The sequence below is a fragment of the Scylla paramamosain genome, chromosome 28 (genome assembly GCF_035594125.1).
Source record: "Scylla paramamosain isolate STU-SP2022 chromosome 28, ASM3559412v1, whole genome shotgun sequence".
NCBI classification, from domain to species: domain Eukaryota; kingdom Metazoa; phylum Arthropoda; class Malacostraca; order Decapoda; family Portunidae; genus Scylla; species Scylla paramamosain.
Genome location: NC_087178.1, coordinates 13,581,086 through 13,594,750, shown reverse-complemented (window position 1 = coordinate 13,594,750; position 13,665 = coordinate 13,581,086). Strand labels below are relative to the sequence as shown.

The following is a 13,665-nucleotide window of genomic DNA, read 5'->3' as shown; positions in this document are numbered from 1 at the left end:
TTTTTCTGGACGATAGCCTGTTTTTGTCCATCACAATGCAACTCCCATGCTACTACCTGTGTTTATTCAATGAGAAGTCGAGTAAATGCGTTTTTTTTGATACAGAAGTTGATATTAGTGAATGCCTAAAGTATTTATTATAAATGAATTTTGTTTCAGTTACTGGAGTACAAAATATAATGATAGATAACTGTAATTAGAATATGTATGAAGTTAAGAATATATAGGAATAATATACTTCATGAATTAATTGTTATCACTAAGGAAACCGCTTTTGAGGTAAAATGTAACAGACAGAATTACCAGGCACGATGAATACTTCAAATAAACTCACCTGTCTAACACCGCTTATTTCACTTAATGTCTATGGTTTCCAATAGTCTCTTACTGCCTTATGTAATCCTTCAATACCCTTGAGGCTCCTTGACATCACCAATGAAAGGATATTTAAGGTAAAATAAGCTCCTCATTCCCCTCAACCATGTACCCTATGATAGGTCATTTCACCTACACACCATGGTTTTTGGTATTCACCTGTTCTAAATATGATCATCCATGGCTGTTTAACCTTGCTGACATTACTAAAAAAAATCTTTACCTAAAGCAAAATAAGACAGTAATAATGATAAGATTAAGATCCCAGACACATGCCACCGTCACCAGAGGGAATTAAGTTCTTGCTCAATGGAACAAACAACACGTACCATGTTATAATTTTGCCGAGCAATTCGATGAAAATTGCTCATTGAAAGCTTGTCTAGTGAGCAAAATCGTTTCTGAAGTCACCATAAGAAATCAGCAATCTTCAGACTGCATTGGCAACCTCTCTGTGTTTGGGCATCAATGCACACCCGTGAACAGGTCTTGCCATCTTGGCCTTGTACTACCGATGTATTACAAAATTCCCTTTAACACTGCATCAAATTTTGAGTATACTGTATTGATGATATCAGCGACTTTGATCGTGGAAAGATTCATGTTTTATTCGGATTCTATAGTACCTAGTTTGTGTACTTGTTGTGTTTATGTGTATTTTAATGGTTTGTGCTGACGCTCGAGTGTGTGCTTCATCTGCTCATTTATCCTTTACTCTAATTTTATTAGCTATGTTGGCAGTTGGAGGGGGTGGGGGAGGGGAGAGGTGGCCAGAGCGAGGTGACGAGTTTCAGGTTTTCAGCTGGAGCAGCTGACCACTACCTACCTTCGGACACTACACCAGCACTTACCACTCTGGACTGAGTAGCTCAGTGTGCAAGCCATTGGCATGCTGCTTGCAAAGAAACAGTGTCTGCAAGTGGGAGAGACTTATCAGGCGAGTTGGGGACAGGCGAGGTTGCTGGTGAATTGTGTTGAAAGCCGTATCAATATTAACCCTTTCCTTCCGGCAATCGTATATATACGATTGCAAAAATGCGTCCGTAGTGACGGCGATCATACCGGTAATCAAGAATTTTCGCACCTCAATTTTGAGGTCCAAGCGCGGTTTCTCGAGTCAGATGGTGTGAGTGGAAGTGTCTGGCATGTTTCCACATGTAATGTTGTCACTAGCTATGGAAATTTAGCGGTAACTAAGCTATTTTCCCTTTCTCCGGGCGACACTTGGCAACCCCAGCGACCCGCCAGGTGGAAAGCACTCGCCGGGTGGAAAGCACCATGATAAGTGTGAAGAGACATCCTGATAAGAGCCAAGGATCTCAGATCATAACTCACCATGGAGCAGGACACAACATATGTATTTAGCGGTGCTTCTGAGTTTGAAGACAGTGACAGTGAATATTTAGAAGAAGAAGCTGAAGAAAGCAAAGACATTGGTGAGGACTCGGAAAATGATTTACAGGATCCACCTGTTTTATCAGAACAGAGAGATGATACCTATCATTCTTTCATGTTAATTTTTTCATTATCTTCGATTTTATACGTAATAAAATGGTAGAAGGTAACTTGTCAGAGAGAGAGAGAGATAGAGAGAGAATGTTATTTGCCTGAAACTTGATGTGAAAAGGGATGAAATCTCTCTCTCTCTCTCTCTCTCTCTCTCTCTCTCTCTCTCTCTCTCTCTCTCTCTCTCTCTCTCTCTCTCTCTCTCTCTCTCTCTCTCTCTCTCTCTCTCTCTCTCTCTCTCTCTCTCTCATTGGAAGTGTACAATTTCCCCTCCAAGATGAGAGAGAGAGAGAGAGAGAGAGAGAGAGAGAGAGAGAGAGAGAGAGAGAGAGAGTGTGTTTGCGCGCGGCATCATCGCTCTCCGGGCTGTTTCTGGATGACGGATCACACAGCAGGAGGAGGAGGAATCCTATATAAGACATAAACTCAACTTTCAGAGGTCACATCGAGCTACAAAGTATATCATTGTATTCAGAATAACAAAGAGAAAATAATTATTAGTATTCAAACAATTTTCTGACAATTTCTAGGTTTACCATTTTTAGCCGTCATACAAAACGAGAAAATAATTTAAGCGCCGGAAGGAAAGGGTTAATAAACTGCACATTGGGAAAAAAGTGTTTTGTGACAGCACCTTGACACAGCTTCTGTCAAGTTTGACCAGATGTAAATAAAATAAGTAAAAAAAAAATAATAATAATAAATAAAAGAGGCTGTCTCCATACACCACGCAAAAAATTTGCTATTGGAACTTGTGTCCAGTGTAATTACTGTAATGTCACATATTGTGTGGCCAAACTAGTGCTTTAAAAACAAGAGTTCTGTTATGTTGCATCTTTTGACACTTCTTCACAAGAATCCCGGGGCTATAACTGATGATGCTCATGTGTTTATTCCAGTGCTTGTGTTTCCTGAAAGAAACGGAAGGACCTGCATGCAGGAAAGTCCCCTCACACTGCACATGTGTTAGCAGTTTCACCATGTGATTGGCCTCCACCTTCTCATCAGCTAACCTAACCCTAACCTAACCTAACCTTAACCTAACTACCCTGTAACCTAACTACCTTGTATCAAATTACTGGATATGGTCTCTTATTTATTATAACACATCATTTCAGCTAGGTTAGGTTTAGGTTAGTCAGGTTAAGTTTGGTTAGTTAGGTTAGATTTGGATAGGTTAGGTAAGGTTAGATTAGGTTACATTAAGTTAGCTGATGAGAAGGTGGCGGCCATTCACAAGTCATTTCAGACTTATTAGTAAACTAAGTTCTCATATATGATGAAAAAAATAAACATTTTATATATATAATATATATATATATATATATATATATATATATATATATATATATATATATATATATATATATATATATATATATATATATATATATAGAGAGAGAGAGAGAGAGAGAGAGAGAGAGAGAGAGAGAGAGAGAGAGAGAGAGAGAGAGAGAGAGAGAGAGGGAGGTCCTTAATATAAGAAAGAAAGGGAAGGGAACCCAGTACAATCCCTTCAGGTATCCCAAAAGTTAATGGAATGATTGAGATTAATTTATATAAACCTATCTTTTTTTTCTGCCACCATCACAGGTGTTCCAGATCAAGTCCCAGCTGCTGACAGATGAGTGTGCCTCGGGTCCCTGCCAGAATGGAGGCACCTGCATTGACGGCTACCTCAAGTTTACGTGCTTGTGTCCTAGGGGTTGGCAGGGAGGTGATTGCAATCTGGATTCAGATGAGTGTGTGCAGTACGCTGGCACTGATCTTGGTTGCCAGGTAAAGTGCATATTTTCTTGTTCATCTTGTAAGTTGTTTATTATAAAGATTGTTGATTGAGATCTTTTTTTCATGCTTTTTATTGTAATGCATCATCATTAGCATCACTACCACCATCAGCATCTATTATTTCACTAATCTCTGTTGGTGGTCTGTGTATTTCAGGCTGCTCAGCAAAACTTAAAATCTCATCTCTTCATCTAGTTCTGTTGTTACCAAGAAACAAATCTGCTCCTTCTTTCCTTTATACTCCTCAGTGCTCCTCTTAGCCAAAGGAATCAACCTACTCCTGCTTTTCTTTCTTATAATTTTTTGTTCCTTCTTGCTGAGGGAACTAGCACCCTCTTTCTCATCTTCCTTTCTTTTCCTCATTGTATCATCCTCTTCACTTTTCATTGTTGAGACAACCAACCTCCTCCTCCTCCTTTTCTAGTTTTCTGTTCCTTACTTTATTTTATCTCTTTGCTCAGAGACTCAACGTCCTTCTCCTTTCTGTTCCTTTTATGTATTACCTTTAATGCTCCTTGCTCCTCTTTGCCTAAAATCAACCTTCTCTTCCCCCTTTCTGTTCCTTATATCATCCTCACTCCTTACCAACAGAATGGAGCCACCTGCATCAACATTCCAGGCTCCTTCAGGTGCATGTGCCCCTCTGGCAAGTTTGGTGTCCTATGTGACCAACAGAGTGGCAGCTGCACACAGAGTAGTGGTTCAGCCCTGTGTGGCAGCCATGGTACCTGTGTCTCCTCTAGTGGCCAGCATGGCTACACCTGCATCTGTGAAGAGGTGAGGTGAAGGGTTGAGGAAGGAAGAGTTACATAGAATTACATAGATCCACAGGCCACAACAGACCTCACAAGGTGACCTGACCTGGGACTACTAAGGTGATAGTAGGAGAAAAGGACAGTAAAGCAGAAGGCTCTCTCCCCACCCTCACTCACTCTAGCATTAACCATACAGGAAATGGGTCAGAAATAAATAAATTACAGGGTTGGAGAAGTAAAAACCCTAAGGAAAGCTAAAGAGAAAGGATTGAGGTCAAAAAGAGAGGTAGGGGTTAGTTAAGTATTATTATGTTATTTCATGACATCACTTACACTTAGCACCATCGACACCACTTAAATATAATGCAATGTTATTTGTATCAACATGAACATTCCCAATCATTAGCGCTGAACTCATCACCACTATCTTCACCACTACCTTGAGTACCACTACCAGCAACATTATGATCATTATTAGTCATTAGCATCATTATCATCATCAATGATATTATTAATGCTGACATCATCTTTGAGGCCTAATTGTCTTCGGAGCAACCGACCAGCTTAAATATGGTGTCCATATATAATGTCAATTTATGCTACATTACTCTTTTTTTTCCATTATCATTTTGTTTTCATAAGTACCATCACCGTGTTTGTTATCACCATTTTGTAGCATTTAATTTATTAAGGATCTTAAGTTTTCTTTTCATGAAACATTGACAGAATGCATTTGTTTATTTTTATTTATCTTATTTTGTAGCCTTTAATTTATTAGGGATCTTAAGTTTTCTTCTTTTGAAATGTTAAGTCACAATCTATGTCTATTTTTATTTATTTTCATTGCATTTACTCTGTACCAAAGAGGAGTATAATCTAAGCTATAAGCTTTCTATCCATCTTATACTGTTCACTTTTTAATAGGGGTGGAAGTCACAGAACCTAGGCAGCGGCCCAACATGTGTTGATGTAGATGAGTGTGCCAGCCAGATGCCCCACTGTTCCAGCAGTCCAGCTGTTCAATGTGTTAACTACCCTGGGGGTTTCACCTGTGGCCCTTGCCCTCAAGGTTGGTCCCCACATGTCCTGCCAGTGTTTCTGTTTGTTGTGTTGCCTTAACCATGTCCTTTATTACAAGTGCAGTGAAGTTATTTTCAGAAGGGTGGATATATATATATATATATATATATATATATATATATATATATATATATATATATATATATATATATATATATATATATATATATATATATATACAGTGGAACCTCAGTTCTAGAACTTAATTCGTTATTGAATACCAATCAAAATCCGAAATGTTCGAAAACTTAAATTATTTTCCCCATAGGAATCAATGTAAAGTGGTTTAATTCATTCCCAGACATCAGTCTACCCGGTCTTAGTGGCTTATAACAGATGCTTCCACAACCAAGACATCTGCTTCACAACATCTCCAGTTCACAAATTATTTATCCAGAAAGGATGTATTGAATGAACTTAGTGACACAGAACTCATCAGAAGATACTGTTTAGATTGTGCAAGTATTCTCTTTGTCACAAATCTAGTGAGAGAAGCCTTACAGAGAGACACAGAGAGGAGCAACCCACTTACTGACAAAATGAAGAAAACTTAGATATCTTGCTGCTGGGAAAGGCTATTGGAAAAATGCAGTTGTGTAGAAATGGTGGTCTTGATCTTCATCTTGATGGTACAGGTGGCACAGGATCACTCCTGAGCCAGGCCTTTGGATTGGCAACTCCTGTAGAAGAGGAAAAAAAGAGAGAAACGAACAGCATCCTCTATCCTAATTGTTCCTACATCTGGCACGCCACATTCTCTCCAGAAACTCTTTCACCGCCTCAATCATCCTTTCGTTCACCTCTCTACACAATCCCAACAACAACACCATCCATTCCTTTCCTGTCTTCTCTACTCTTTCATTCCTATCATGCCATAACTCAGTCAGTATCACTTGCATCATCTCATTCCTGTCTCTGGCATACTTCATACACTCCAGCACCACATGTTCCACCGTCTCATCCTCTCCCGTGTCACACATCTGGCACACTTTGCTGCGGGACTCAGACCATACACTGTGCCCTTGCTCGGAAGAGAAGATCACCGCCCAGGCTTCCATCATACCACCTTTCATACCTCGGAGCCCCTTTCTCCTTGTACCATTCCAGGGTCTTCTTTCTTTCCATCTCATTCTTCCATTCATTCAGTCCCACACATTTCACTTCTTTGTCTATCTCATTCTTCCATTTTCTCACATCCCATTCGGCTCCCACTCCGCCTCCTCTTGTTACCACCCATTCACGCTCATTTTGATTCCTCCCAACCATTCTTATATTCCACACAACTTGCAATCCATTCCTGTCTGTCATTCTCATGCACCTCTTCCTCCATTTGCTTCCATTTTCATTCCACAGGTACATCTTCCTTGCTATTCTTGCATCATCCATTCTCTCAAGTCTAATCTTGTACCTAAGTGTGGCTTTTGTGAGTCTTTCCCTAAATGTGCTCCATCCCATATCACCTCTCAAGGCTTCAACTGCTGTGCACCTTGGTGCACTAAGTGCCATCCTTGATACTCTATTCTGGCCCACTTCTAACTTATCAATTTCACTTTCATTCCATGCAATCACATCCATACCATACATTGTACTTGGCACAGCCACACTCTTCCACACCTCTCTCAGCACATCATACTTACTTGCTCTCATCCTTGCCATGCTTCCCAATCAACCTACCCATTGGTTTACCATACTTATCTTTTCATTCTTTGCCTTTTCACTTCCACTAGGACTGATCCACATCCCTAAGTACTTGTAATCTTGCACCTGTTTCAACTCATTCCTTCCAAGTCTCCATACCACATTACTTTCATCCTCTGACCTATTCACAATCATTACCTTGCTTTTCTCACTGCTAAACCTTACTCCAAAGTCTTTTCCATAGCCATCCACAACATCCAACAAACTTTGAAGCTCATCTGCCGATTCACTCATAACAACTACGTCATCTGCATAAAGGAGCACACATACTTTATCATTCCCCACACTTACCCCTACATTCATTCTTCTCATCCTGGCTGCTAGCTCCTCTGTATACAGGCTAAAAGGGGTTGGTGATAATATACAGCCCTGTCTAACTCCTCTCTTACTCTTCACCCAGTCTGTTTCTATGTCTCCTAGCCTGTATCTAGCTCTTGTGTCCACATACATACTTTGCACTATGTTAACTATCTTTGCACTCAATCCAATCTTTTCTAAGACTCTACCTAACATTTCTCTGTTCACTCTATCATAAGCTTTCTCTATATCCAAAAAAACCTAGGTACAATTTACCCCCATCCTTTTTCTTCTCAATCATTTCATTCACCACAAACATATTGTCCTCAGCTCTCCTGTCCCTACGAAAACCATTCTGTTCTTCACCCAGCACTCCAGCTCTCTCAATCCATTTACACAGTCTCTCATTCAACACTGCACTGAAAACTTTACCTATTGTATTCACTAATTGTAGCCGCACCGGCTGGGCATCAATTGGCTCTCAGGTGATCTGTTTTACTGATCACACCCATCATCGTAGGGTCGAGGAAAGGCAGTTCTCTCTCTGACATTTATTGATGAGGTAGGCATGACCGTAAGAACTGCGAACAAGTTCTCGGTCTCAATTTCTTACAAAATAACATTATACACTGATATTAAACACTTTCAACATATTACAATATTCATTAACAATACATGCAATTGACTTAGCACTATGACAATCAGTTTTTACTACAAAATTAAAGTATTTACCTCGGTCACCATCCTGCCCGTCTTTGTCTGAGCGCGACTTGGCCGTGAGTGATGCCCGAAGGCGACTAGCAGGTTAACCCCACACTACCAACAAGTGAGCATCGGCTTCGGTGCTTAATATAGCATTAAATACTGATACTCACACACATTACACGTTTTCATGCAAATAGAAAACTATTGAACATTTCACTTATATATGCCGAGGAATAATCACATGAGGTACATACGCTTTACACACAGTAACATGGCTCCCCTAAATTGTGTAACAATTTACCTTAAATTAAGATTAGTATGTACCTTAAAACTAGGATTAGCACATAATATGTTTTGTTACATTGGCTCCTTGGCGGGGATGCTCCGGTCTATTATTATGCATTACCTTCTAACAGCAATACTAGACTATGTATTGGCCTCTCTATGATGGTCCTGTTTGCCTTTATGTGTCTTCCCTGGTTGTCGAGATTACAGTCTGAAACCAGGACCTTAACCTTTCTTACTAGGCCATCATGATCAGGAGATACTTCTGTTACTCTTCCCAGTTTCCACTGGTTCCTTGCTAAATTCTGATCTTTGATGATAACTATGTCATTTACACTGAGATTCCTCTTTGGTGTTGTCCACTTATTTCTAAGTTGAAGGAATTGCACATACTCCTTTTTCCACCTGGACCAGAACTGGTTGGCCAGGTATTGTGCTCTGCGCCATCTCTTTATGCAGTACAGGTCCTTCTTAATGAAAATGCTTGGAGGAGGCAGTACTACCTTTGTTTTCATAGTTAACAAATTACTGGGTGTCAACAGTGTAAGACTTTCTGGGGAGTTAAGATGGTCCACAGTTAGGGGACGACCATTAACTATATTTTCTGCTTCAACTAGGAAGGTTCTCAGATCTTGGTCATCTAACTGAGTACCATGCTGATCAAGCAACACAGAGAGTACATTTCTCACTGTGCGTATCTGCCTCTCCCAAACACCTCCCATGTGACTGGAATTGGGTACATTCATGTTAAAGACAATCCAGTCACACTGATCTTTCACGAGTTCTTGTCTGACTTTATTGTTATTTAATTCTTTTAAGCATTTCTCATACTCTGATTTGGCTCCTACAAAGTTAGTTCCTTGGTCACATCTCAACTGTCTTACGGGCCCTCTTCGTCCTACAAAGCGACGGTATGCACTTAGGAAGGAACTTGTATCCATGCTGTTGGCTGTCTCTATGTGCACAGCTCTACATGCCATGCAAGTAAAGAGCACTCCATATCTTTTAAGCTCTTTACGCCCCTCTTTGACATAGAAAGGGCCAAAGAAATCTACTGCTGAGTATGTAAAAGGAGGTGATGGTTCTAGTCTGTCAATAGGCAGGTCTGCCATCTTCTGTCCCTGTGTTGTACTTCTAACTTTACGACAGATAATGCACTTTGAAATGTGCCTTGATACTAGGGATGATCCTCCTACTATCCAGTATCCACATGACCTGATTTCATTTAAAGTTATGCCCCTGCCTTGATGATTTGTCCTTTTGTGATGGTGGCATATTATCAGCTGGGTTATGTGAGATGTTTTGGGGAGGATGACTGGATGTTTGGATTCATCTGTCAAATTAGAAAGCCTCAATCTTCCTCCTACTCTCATGATACCATTTTTGTCAATGAAGGGATCTAACTTATAGAGGGAACTGGTCTTGTCTATCACTTTTGTTCCCTTGCCATTGTCTCCTTTAATTAAAGAATTATGGTTAGCAGATGATTTCAGTACATTTATTTCCTTCTGGAATGCCTTTGCTTGCAGTTGTTTTATAATTACATTTTCAGCTTCTGACACTTCTGCTACATTTACTGGCTTATATGTGTTTCCCTTTACTTTAGTAGTGCCATCACCTTTTCCTCTGAAGCTGTTCAGAAGCTTGAGGCATACAGCAACTGCCCTCTTTGCTTTAAACCAATCTGAAAAATACTCAAGTCTTTCTAGTATATCTGTGGGCTGTTGTGTACCTACAGCATGGCATACAACTTTCTTCACTTCTGGATCATTCTCACTTATGACCTTGTACTTGGAATGGCTATCCATTTTGCTATGTTGCCAAAGGAATTCTGGGCCATTCCACCAGATCTTGCTATTACACAATTCATCTGCTGTCATGCCTCTAGATGCATGATCTGCTGGGTTATACTGTGTCTCTACAAATTTCCACTGATCTGGTGAAGTGTGATCTCTTATTGTTTCTACTCTATTTGCAACATATACATGGAATCTCTTTGCTTCATTTGCAATGTAACCAAGGACTACTTTGCTGTCTGTCCAAAATACTTCTTCCACATTATTATACTCAAGTTCTCCCTTCAAGAGTTTATGGATTCTAACTGACACCACTGCTGCTGCTAGTTCTAGTCTGGGAATTGTTATGGTTTTTAGAGGTGTGACACGTGACTTTGCCATTACTAATGCACAATGAATTTGGCCAGTCTTGCTAATTAATCTAATATATGAGCACTGGCCATATCCCTCTTGACAGGCATCTGAAAAGTGATGGAGTTCAACCTTTTCTACTTCCCCAAAGTCATCAGGTTTGTAGCATCTAGGTACCTTTAACTGATCTAGTTTGTGCAGCTCATCCTTCCATTTTATCCATTTAGGTTTGACATAATCTGGCACCTCATCATCCCAATCAACTGCATTCTTACATAATCCTTGTAAAATTTGCTTTCCAATCAGTATGAGAGGTGACACTAGACCTAATGGATCATATATAGAGCTCACTGTTGACAGAATGCCTCTCCTGGTGAGTGGCTTGTCTTTCAGCTTTATTCTAAATTGAAATGTGTCAGATTCTATGCACCACTCAACTCCCAAAGTTCTTTCTATAGGCAGTGTGTCTTCATTCTTACTAAAATCCAAACTTTTAATTCCATCTGCTCTCTCATGAGGAGAAATTGCAGCTAATACATCTTTGTTGTTTGACAAGAACTTATGAAGGTTAAAACCTCCCTTGTAACATAATTCTTTGCTCTGCTGAATAAGAGTGACAGCTTCATCCATTGTAGCTACTGACTTCAAACCATCATCAACATAAAAGTTGTTTCTTACAAACTTGGCTGCATCAGATCCACACCCGTAGTCATCTGCAGCTTTCTTAAGAGCAAAGTTGGCTACACTTGGAGATGAAGTAGCTCCAAACAGGTGAGCTGTCATCCTGTATTCAGCTATCTTATTATTAAGGTCACCATTTTCCCACCAAAGGAATCTTAACATGTCTCTGTGTTCTGGGTTGACTTTCACTTGATGGTACATTGCTTCTATATCACATACAAGTGCAATGCTTTCTTGCCTAAACCTACACAATACTCCAATAAGTTTGTTGGTAAGGTCTGGGCCTTGTAACAGGTGACTGTTTAATGACTGGTTCCTGTAGTTTGCACTACAGTCAAATACAACTCTCAACTTCTTTGGCTTTCTTGGATGATAGACTCCATGATGTGGAATGTACCAGACCTTACCATCATTCCTAACTAAATCCTTTGTCGGTACAACCTCTGCATAACCCTTTGTAATCATATCATCCATGAACACTTTGTAATCACCTTTGTGTTGATTATCCTTCTCAAGTTTAGCTCTTAACTTCTTGAGTCTCTGCTCTGCTAATAGTTTGTTGTTTGGAAGCTTGACCTTATCATCTTTAAGAGGAAGGGGCAACTCATAATGGCCATCCTTCAGCTGATGTACTCCTTCTTTCATCTTACTCATAAACCTTTTATCTTCATATGATAATGGAGTGTCAGCTGACTTTCTATCACTGAAGTCAAGTTCAAACATATCTCTCACTTGAGAAGGATTAATCATCTCTTTGGTTTTAGTAGGAACCACTAAGAAATTAACCCTCTTTTCTTCATTGATTTCTACTTCTTGTGTCACTGTTCTGTAGACTACCACTGTATCCTCCAATGGACTTGAATGGGGTGAGATTTTACCAATGATCCCCCAACCTAGCTCTGTCCTACGAGCATAGGGATGCTTCTTACTATCACCTGCTATTTGCTCTTCTGCCATAATGGCTTCTGCACAATCAAGACCAATGAGAAGTCCTATGTCAATGTTTGGGTCATATTTCATTAGTTTGTCAGAGATTGCCTTTAAGTGGGGCCAGTCACAAGCAGTCTCAGGCCTTGGTATCTGACTCCGTCCAGCTGAAATGTTTTCTGTTGAATATGCTGAAGGGATTGATATTTCCGCTTCTTCATTATAACCTCTTACTTTAAGTCCATGAATTTTGATAGAATCAGTGATTTGTTTTCCACTTATTGTGTGGATATTGAGTGACACTGATGGTCCACTAACTCCCAATTTATTCAGAGTGCTTTCCTTGATGAATGAAGCATCAGACTGCTCATCCAGCAGGGCATACACTAAAAATTTATTCTCTTCGTTACTAACATGATGTAACCATACAGGAACTATCATGGTGTGCATGTCATGTGTCACTGATTCTGTAACTTTGACCTTATTGGCTACTACTGTGGGTTTATCATCTTTAGGCTGAGTTGCTTGTGCTGGCACCTTTTGGCTCTCAGTTCTTGTCATGTCATCATTGTGAAGAGCTGTGGGATGGTATCTCTGACATACTTTACAAACTTTCCTTCTTCTACAATCCTTTCCTTTGTGACCCATTTTTAGACACCCTGTACATAACCGTTTTTCTTTAGCAAATTTGTACCTAGTATTACCATCAAGTTTGGCAAATTCCTTGCAATCATCTAAATCATGATCCTTTGTACAGTAGTGACAGAATCGTCCTTTCCTTTCCTGGTCCTTGGGATACTGTTTGTTGGCTTGTACATTTACTTTACTTTGGAATGACCACATTGGTTTTTCCTCAATTGATTTAGCCATGAAAGTTCTACTCCCTCTATTCTTTGTCATGATGTTTGATTCCCTTGGTTTCCAATTGGTTGCCCATGTTTGAGTTTTGATCCAATCATTTACTTCCCTACTTACTGAATTCCAGGAAAGAAATGGATTGCTTGCTCCTTTTGCTTCTTTCTGGACAAATTCACATAACATTTCAAAGGATGGGTGGTGCTCTTCATTGCTACTAGAAGTGTTATTACTGTTAGTATCAAGATATATCATCGCTTGCTTTCTCCAGTCATGAACAACATGTTCAGGGAGTTTTGCTAGCACCTTTCTCTGCTCTCTAGGATCATTCAGAAATGACAAATAAGAAGTGTGTTTCATTGCAGCTAAACAGCACTTCAAAAAATCTGAGAATGCTGTTAATGCTGGACCATTATGCGGAGAGATTGGTAGCCAATTCATTAACTTATTTGTGTAAGCATCAGCTATGATGCTTTTGTTTCCAAATCTATCACTAAGAATTTTCTTTGCTTGCACATAGTCAGCATCAGAGTTAAAGTGCATTAACATTTTAATGGCATTCTTTG

The 13,665-nt window shown here is 39.7% G+C and overlaps 1 protein-coding gene across 3 annotated transcripts in view; it reads left to right on the top strand.

Annotated features, from left to right (window-relative positions):
* The window catches only part of LOC135114948 (cubilin-like), a 226,195-nt gene that overhangs the window by 9,426 nt on the left and 203,104 nt on the right, over positions 1–13,665 (top strand). For all 3 annotated transcript variants that reach the window (XR_010275724.1, XR_010275725.1, XM_064031254.1), the window contains exons 4-6: positions 3,475–3,660; positions 4,261–4,446; positions 5,349–5,493. Coding sequence is in view for 1 of the 3 variants with exons in the window: in XM_064031254.1 (XP_063887324.1) it covers positions 3,475–3,660; positions 4,261–4,446; positions 5,349–5,493 (517 nt within the window). In the remaining 2 variants the exon portion in view is untranslated. The remainder of the gene's footprint in view (positions 1–3,474; positions 3,661–4,260; positions 4,447–5,348; positions 5,494–13,665) is intronic.